Here is an 8761-nt window from a genome sequence, read left to right as displayed (position 1 = left end):
TCTTTTTAAGAAGATAATTCTTTTATAAGAATTTTCTAACATGTAAAGATAGTACAATTAATATCATACAAACAATAAGAATATGAGTTGACACAAATGAGTGTCTCTTAACAATGTATAAAAACCCTATATTATCTTACAATTTTCTCTTTTCTTTCTAATAGTATGATATATATAATTTCAGTGTATTATCAATATAATTAAACATGAATAATAAATAATATAATATCTATACTATTAGTAAAACCAAAGCAAATAATAATCATTACTATAACATAATTTTTATATTCCAAATTTATCATTTATAACATCTCTCATTAACAACTAATATAAACTTCTACATATTACTTTCATTGCTTTCATTTTTTATATTAATATATCATTAATCTTCCATACACTCTCTTGTTTATATTTTCACTTTCTATTGAGTTTAAATATAATATATTTAAATTATGTTTTCTTAAATACTATAACATGACACTTATACCCTATATATTAAAAAAAATACAAATGTAGATTGATCGACACATATATAATTTTCTTAATATTTATGAAAGATTGAATATAAAACATGTTAGCATGGTTTTCAATAGAAAATAAAAAACACATTTGATTTTGTTTACAGAGCAGCAGGAGCATTAGCTTGAGTCCTATCCTAGGTTTGTGAAGAATCAACAAATAATAATCAGCACCACCTTCGTTGAAGATGTCAATGCTATTCTATGGTTCACGAAGACTCTCCATTTCTCGTAGCTTCTACTTTTATCGAACCATTTCATCTTCATCTCCTTCTACACCTTTTCCACCTCCTCCCACTGTTTCATCTCGAAGAGTAGTTGTTACTGGTAACTCTATCTTTCTCACCATCTTTCACTTTCAATTACTCTCAATTTTCATCACTGAATGGAATGGAAAATTCACTGTCTTTGTTTAGGTTTAGGTATGGTGACACCTCTTGGTTGTGGAGTGGATAAAACATGGAAGAACTTAATTGAAGGGAAATGTGGGGTAAGGGGATTATGTTTGGAAGATCTTAAGATGAGTGCTTTTGATAAGGAAACACAGTTGAGTACATTTGATCAATTGTCATCCAAAGTTGCTGCAATTGTGCCTACTGGAACTAACCCAGGTGAATTCAATCAGGATATTTGGCTTAATTCTAAGGTATGTGTTTGGTGTATACTATGCATGGTTAGTGTTTGATTAAATGTCAATGTAGTTAGTTAGGTGTTTTTTTGTGTGTGTGTTTAAAATGCAAGACATGTTTGTTTAAGTTGATTATTTTGATTAAAAAAATAACCGGTTGGGCCCTAAGTTAAGTTTTTTAAGCATACAAAGGATGTTCTCTTTCTGATGTATTTTATTTCTGACCCCATTGGGTCCTAAATTGTTTAAGAACAATATGGTCTCGTTTGATCCATGTAGCCGAACCCACCTAGTGGGATAAAGGCTTGGTTGTTAGTTGTTATTGTATATGAGAATGATTTATTTATTTTTGAACTTTCTACCAAAAAGATAGGTCATGTTATTTTTGGATGAAACCATGGAACCTAGGGGATCTCTTGATAGTTAGTACTTGGTAATATTCTCTTTAAACTAGAAAGTGAAAGTTTCGGTTCTTCCTAATGTGAAAGTGACCTACAGTGCCTAATTAAAAAAATGGTAAACTTGGCTTAGTGTCATGTAGTTTCTTCAGCTTCATTTTTTCACTTATATATGCTGGAATGGAACTTCTATTATGCTTATTGATGTCATTGTAGTATTGCTACATTTCTCTTAGGACAATCGATCAATAGCAAGGTTTATAGCATATGCACTATGCGCTGCTGATGAAGCTCTTAAAGATTCTAATTGGTTTCCTACCGAGCAGGAAGATAAGGAAAGAACGGTATGTATTCTTTAAATATGAGTAATGACAAATCATCTCTGATAATTCCCTTGTGATTTGCTGTATTTAACTTCAAAGAATATCAGGGGGTGTCTATTGGTGGGGGAACTGGAAGCATTAGTGACATATTGGATTCTGCACAGCTGATCTGTGAGAAGGTCTGTTCATTTTAACTCACGGGTATTGAAGAAGTGTATGATATTTGGTTGTCCAAGTTCTTTATCAAGTGCTTCTAGTTGTTGTAGGCTTGTAGCCAACTGGTTTGGTGATTTAAATAAACTATATTCTCATTAGTATTTGCTTTTCTTCACTGATTCCAGCGTCTTCGTCGCCTTAGTCCTTTTTTTATCCCACGGATATTGATCAACATGGCATCAGGTCACGTGAGCATGAAATATGGCCTCCAGGTACAAAGAGTCACAAACTACTTTCAACTGAATGATATTTTATTCTTCAAATAAGAATGAGATCCTACAGCTGCCAGACATGCAATTGCATTTCCATTTACTAATTTAGATATATGGATTTCAAGAATGTAACTCTTTTATTTAAGGGTGAATTAAATCCTGTGTAATTTTCTTGAGCTTTTGATGATAAAACTAACATGGTAGTCCGATAAGAAATAACAGCCTTCTAAAACGAAGATGAGACTTTTCTTCATGTAAATTTGGATGAGTCCTTATATGTAAATTAGGCTTAACAGATTGGATAATAAAACAAACATGATATCCTACTGGAACAGTTATAATATATGTCAGCAAAAGTATCAGGAAACATGGCAGTAAAGGTGATTGTTGTTACAGAGCTATTGTTAGCATATTGTTCTATGTCGTGATCTTTCTGATCATTAATAATCCTGATCAGGTGACAAACCTTTCCTATTCCTAATATAGGGACCGAATCATGCTGCAGTCACTGCATGTGCTACTGGGGCACATTCTATTGGTGATGCAGTGAGGATGATTCAGTTTGGGGATGCAGATGTTATGGTAGCTGGAGGCACAGAGTCCAGCATTGATGCATTATCAATTGCTGGATTCTGCAGGTAAATTATGAGCCACACACTTTGTCCTGTTATTGTCAACCATTTCGGTAATTTTGGTCCTCGTTTTCTGTTATTTTGAAATCTATTATTGGAAAACTTACAGGTCTCGAGCTTTGTCTACAAAGTATAATTCTACCCCACAGGAAGCTTCACGACCCTTTGATACTGGTCGAGATGGGTTTGTGTGAGTATAAAAACATCATAGATTTGTTTCAAATTCTAATCATTTATTTGTTTTACTTAGTGTTCTTTTCTGACTTCAAATTATTGGATTATTTTGTTTCTTTGTCCTCCATATCATGATCCGTGTTATATTTTTACACAGTATAGGTGAAGGTTCTGGCGTCTTGGTCCTGGAGGTTGGTTAAAAAATGTTGTGTTTTGCATATCCCTCCAATTCCTATTCATTTAATTTTTCATAATCTTTGGTCTTTCTTGTGTATTTCTTCCCCCATCTTCAGGAATTTGAGCATGCAAAAAATCGAGGGGCAAAAGTCTATGCAGAGGTTCGTGGCTATGGGATGTCAGGTATCTTTTGTAGAATGCATAGAATTTTCTACCTAGCCTTAGTTTTCTCTGTATTTGACTTCTTTTGATACTTGATTTTGACTAGGTGATGCTTATCATATTACTCAGCCTCCTAGTGATGGGAGAGGTGCCATTTTGGCCATGACTCATGCTATAAGACAGGTTTCCTTTATGTTCCGATAATGATTTTTATTTGTTATGCAGTAGTAGAGATTTTCTGTCTGCTGAGCTACCAATTTGTCATATATATATTTTGTATCTGGTTACACTTTATGTCCTGTCGGTTTGGCTTGTATTCTTTCTCTTGTCTATATTTCTCTGTTCCCCATGTTTTTTATGTTATTCATACAACTGTAGAGACATAGTCCTCCTTTCACTTTGAGATCAGTTAAGTTCAGGGAATGGTAAATTCTGCAATGTCAAAGTATTAAGTGTAACACAAGATGGCAAAACCACTATTTGAATCAGTATTGGTTAGATAATTTGAAAGTTAAATGGAATTATCTTGTTATAAAGCAGATATTTCAATGCTTTATATCATTTGAAAGCAATCTAGATGCCCGTTTAGCAGAAATTAAGTCTTAATGATTAAGAGCTAAACTTTGTCTGTAAGTTTGTACTGTTGTTTGATCTAATTTGTGGCTTAGCCATAGTTAGCAATTTTCATTTTTAATGATTACATTTTCATGAATTGTAGTCAGGTCTTCATCCTTCTGAAGTGGATTACATAAATGCACATGCTACATCTACATCTTTGGGCAAGTGAAATGGACCTTTAGTACTTTACAGATTGCAGCAATTTAAACTTAAAAACTTGTTATTCTTGAATACTTAAAAACTTATAATTATCTCACCAGAATCCATTTTACAGGCGATGCAATAGAAGCTACTGCTATCAAAACCATGTTCTTTGACCCTGCAATCTCATCTGCTTTAGCCTTCTCTTCCACAAAGGTAAAAGTGATTACAAGAGCTGTATGACCAACAAGTGTAGCCCCATAGGTGAAAGCTCTCATTTATGGGAGTAGAGATGCCATTTAGTACTATTTGCTTTCTATTTTTTCTGTTTGTTTTATTAGAGTGTGAGCCTTGGCTCAACGATAAGTTTGCTTGCCTCGTGGCTTAGAAGTCATGTTTTCAAATTCTGGAAACAATCTCTTCGGTTGTGGGGGTAAGGTTGCGTAAACCTACCTTTTCCAAACCCCACTAGATGTGAGCCACCCCTTTTTTTGTTTAATTTGGATGGGTTGAATCATGATAATGATAATTTATTTTTTTACAAAGCATGATGGGTTAGCTGCTTAAATTTTTCATTATTTCTGCTTTCACAGGGAGCTGTTGGTCATCTATTAGGTGCTGCTGGAGCTGTTGAAGCAATTTTTGCTGTTTTGGCCATTCAACATGTAAGCAACTTTTTTCTTTGAATTTTCCTTACTTGCATAATACAAGTTGTGGAGAGCATTTTTGCACATACCGATGTTTTTGCTCTTAATCTAAAGCCAGATCCGATATGCTCAAAATAATACGATGATTTTCGTAATATTCTCACTTCTTATCACAGGGAATTGCTCCGTTAACTCTTAATTTAACTAAGCCAGATCCTTTATTCAGTGATGGTTTCATGCCATTGACTGCTTCAAAGGAGATGCCAATTAGGGTAGCTATGTCAAATTCTTTTGGTTTTGGAGGAACAAATGCGTCCTTACTTTTCTCTTCCACTGGATCAGACTGAGGTTAGTTTCATCCCATTCTTATGGTATTATTTTACTGGAGCTTATCGCATCCTCACCATTGTAGTTTCCGACGAGGTTTTAATGGCCTAAAGTTCTTGGCAGCTTATATATGCCTTAAGTTTGTTTTTGCTGTGGGTATGTTACTCATTAATCTTTTAATATGATTAGTTGGCAGGTGTAAATTGTGTGACGTATTGCCAGACCCATTATCCATAGATACTTTTGTGATGTTCCCAATGATATGAGGCCATGTGGAATTTTTTTAATACCTCCGTTACCCATTTTTGGCTTCTTGTTTATCTTTCTCTTCTGAAAACGAGAATGGCCTCTGAAACCAACCTCCTTTCTAAGTTTTGTTTTTAATCTCCCCATTTCAACAATCGAAACTTGCTCTGAAAATTTCTTCCCACTCCTGTTTGCCTCTTAGACCTTTATTCCCTCTGCAATTCTGTTGCATTTGATTCTGTTTTTAATATATTGTTTTCTCATGTTTGGCTTCTGTCTTTTTTGTGGTGCTCCCTTCACTGAAATAAGATAATATAAAGGAAAGCATGGGTTGTGCAATCATATTTTGTATATACTGAATCTCTGTGCACCATCATTATAATGTATAAGAACTTTTTTTATGAGAAGCCAAGCTTGGTCCTTTTAATTTCCACTTTTTTGTGTGTATTTTGTTATTACATTTTGTTATAATACAGAATACACCAAATAATTTTTTTATCTCATTTGTTTTCATACTTGACTATGCAGGGAAATAATTTTGATCAAGTTGAGACATTCACTTCTTAACAATAAGCAGTGAAGTGAAGCTGCATATTATGTAGCATTATAGTGGGAATTCTGTTAAGTTATTGTACCCGTGGTATTTTTGGAATTTATTAATGTTATTTTTCTTTAGAAATAGACATGAGTTGGAATGAGTGATATTTATGTTCATTTTTTTTCTGTTGCTAATGACTTTGTTGATAAAAAAGGTTGTGTAGTAGATAGGGAACGTTGATGGAGCTATTTGTGGTTTTGTACTTGAGGTTACTTAATGATTCAAGAGGCATTAAAGCAACAAGGCCATATGATCTTGACTTAGCCATTTCAAAACTAAAATTGGGTAGATAATTTTGATAGTTCAACAAAAGTTTAAAAAATTAACTACCAAGAGAGAATTTTGATAGAACAAAAACAGATATATGACCTAAAAAACCAGCATTGGTTATAAAACATAAAGTTTAAATTCAGTGTGAAAATATATTTTTAATATTTTGGGGGAAATCTATAAAATACAATGCTATAAATTCATTTAGTATTTGATTTTTAAAAATTTAATAATAACAAAGTTACGTTTGGTCATTAAATTCTTAGTCATACAAAAAATAAGAATAACAAAGTTCCGTTTATCCAAAAAATTACAAAACTGTCTTTTTTGGATAATAAATTTTGAAAAAATATTTTTTATTAACAAATTGGAAACATTATTTTAATAGTAACGATGAATATGTTATTGTTAACACGGTCATTAAACGATAATTTATTTCCACAAAAAAAGCGATTATTTCCACAAAAAAAGCGATAAGTTATTTCCACAAAAAAAGCGATAAGTTGTTAACACGGTCATTATATGGAGTGGAGATATTCTTTACTACTACTTTTATATCTATGTAAAGCTAATAAAATTATGCTAACTTATAGCTGTTTCTTGAAAAAAAAATAAAAACTTTTTTCAGTCTTTTATATTTATTGATCTTATCAGCTTCGTCTTTCAAAAGTTAAAAAACTCACAATTATCCCCAAAAATTTAAATGTGTATCAAATTATTTATTTTTATCATGTTTACAATATCTGATAAAGATTAGTTTGAACCTACAATGAACTAAGTTAACCTACATTTGAAATTTTTGGAACTTTTTTTAACTAAGTTAAAAAACATTAGAGAGTGAAATGTGTAATTACATATAAACGATAAGTTGTTTCCACAAAAAAAACGACAAGTTGTTAATATCAAAATAATTAAAGAATTTTCATTTGTCAAAACTAAATTGGAGTCAATAATGAAATCACAACGTTTCTACTAATTTTTTTGGAGGAGTTATTATAGAAATTATTGACTTTTATTTATTATTTTGTTCGGTAATGATTGTGATATATTATTATCGAATTTATATATGAAGTATCTGTTAAGATTTATTTGAATGCTAATTCTTTTAATAATAATCAATACGGAGATAGAAGTATAATGAAAATACAATCGTCAATCATTATTAAAAGTAAATTCTTTTAATGGACAAGATAATGAAAGCTATATTATCTATCTATCTATTTACTGTATAATAAAAAAACTCTTATAGGGAGTCAATACTTTATGCAAAGTTTGCTTCTTATGGATATATATCAATATCTCATGCAAAGTTTCCCCTCCAAAATATCATCACCTCTTACTATACAACCTTATACACATGATTAAAACTATCTTTTACTATTTGTTTAAAAATATAAACATAATGACTCATTAAATAAATAATAAATATATAACAAAAAAAACTTCTAGGGACACATGTCAATACCTTGTGCAAAGTTTTCTTCTTAGGAACACATGTTAATACCTTATGCAAAGTTTTCTTCTTAGGGACACATGTCAATACCTCATGCAAAGTTTCCCTCCAAAAGTCAAAAAAAACTCATAGGGACACATGTCAATACCTTATGCAAAGTTTTCTTCTTAGAGACACATGTCAATACCTCATGCGAAGTTTCCTCTCCAAAAGTTCATCATCTCTTACCATACAACTTTACACACACGATTAAAACTATCTTTTACTATTTGTTTAAAAATATAAACATAATGACTCATTAAATAAATAATAAAGGAGAGACAAAATGTTATGCAGTTTTTCTCACAATTGTTCTGGTTGCAGTTTTCTTAGGGTGTCTCTTCCTTTCTCAACACATTTATCATCTTCAACTCTCAAACTCTCTTACAACTATTCTTTCTTTTAATTTATGTTTCTGTTGGCAGTCGGTTGATATACTTTATATTATTTTGTCAAATTGTGATCAACAAATTTATCATCTTCAACTTTTAAAACCAACTCATAAGTATGATATAACTCAAATTGTGATCAACTTTTATTTTTATATTATTTCAATTTTTTCTTCATTTGTGGTAGATATAACTTCTTCATCATATAAATTTCACATATTTTATTTAACAAATCTATCATCTTCTACTCTCAAACTCACTCACATGTATGGAAATTGGTTCATTGTTACTAGAAAGGAGAAGAAGATTTGAAGAAGATTTCTAAGAAACAATATGTTAATATTAATGAAATTAATATTCGTTGAAATATATTATCACATCATAATAGCTCATCAAATCATTCCTTATAAAAAAATAAGATAAAACAATAGTAGTAAAATTAATACACAAAGATTTGAAATATTATTAGTATATTTCAAGCTATAAATTAATACAGGTACACATAACATCAATTATAAAATCAAGAAATTATACATAAATTGAATACTATAAAATATAATGAGTCACAATTTGAAATTAATATAATAATAGTA

General features: G+C 31.1%; 1 protein-coding gene across 1 annotated transcript; it reads left to right on the top strand.

The window, feature by feature from the left end:
• LOC109346054 (3-oxoacyl-[acyl-carrier-protein] synthase, mitochondrial) lies at nucleotides 611-5983 on the top strand. The gene is made up of 15 exons (XM_019585419.1): nucleotides 611-845; nucleotides 935-1164; nucleotides 1781-1888; nucleotides 1975-2046; nucleotides 2209-2295; nucleotides 2782-2933; nucleotides 3037-3117; nucleotides 3259-3292; nucleotides 3395-3461; nucleotides 3547-3623; nucleotides 4159-4219; nucleotides 4333-4415; nucleotides 4793-4864; nucleotides 5023-5194; nucleotides 5948-5983. The coding sequence occupies exons 1-14, from the start codon at nucleotides 707-709 to the stop codon at nucleotides 5191-5193; spliced, it is 1434 nt and encodes a 477-aa protein (XP_019440964.1). The 5' UTR covers nucleotides 611-706; the 3' UTR covers nucleotide 5194; nucleotides 5948-5983.

The sequence above is a fragment of the Lupinus angustifolius genome, chromosome LG04 (genome assembly GCF_001865875.1).
Source record: "Lupinus angustifolius cultivar Tanjil chromosome LG04, LupAngTanjil_v1.0, whole genome shotgun sequence".
Classification (NCBI taxonomy): Eukaryota; Viridiplantae; Streptophyta; class Magnoliopsida; order Fabales; family Fabaceae; genus Lupinus; species Lupinus angustifolius.
Note: the sequence above shows the minus strand (reverse complement) of the source record. Positions and strands in the feature narration are given on the sequence as shown.

Excerpts from the sequence above, each read along its gene's own strand:
- LOC109346054 (XM_019585419.1), top strand. The coding sequence starts at position 707 with ATGTCAATGCTATTCTATGGTTCACGAAGACTCTCCATTTCTCGTAGC. Across the intron at positions 3,118-3,258 it reads ACTGGTCGAGATGGGTTTGT|TATAGGTGAAGGTTCTGGCG; the intron begins GTGAGTATAAAA and ends ATTTTTACACAG. Across the intron at positions 3,624-4,158 it reads TGACTCATGCTATAAGACAG|TCAGGTCTTCATCCTTCTGA; the intron begins GTTTCCTTTATG and ends CATGAATTGTAG.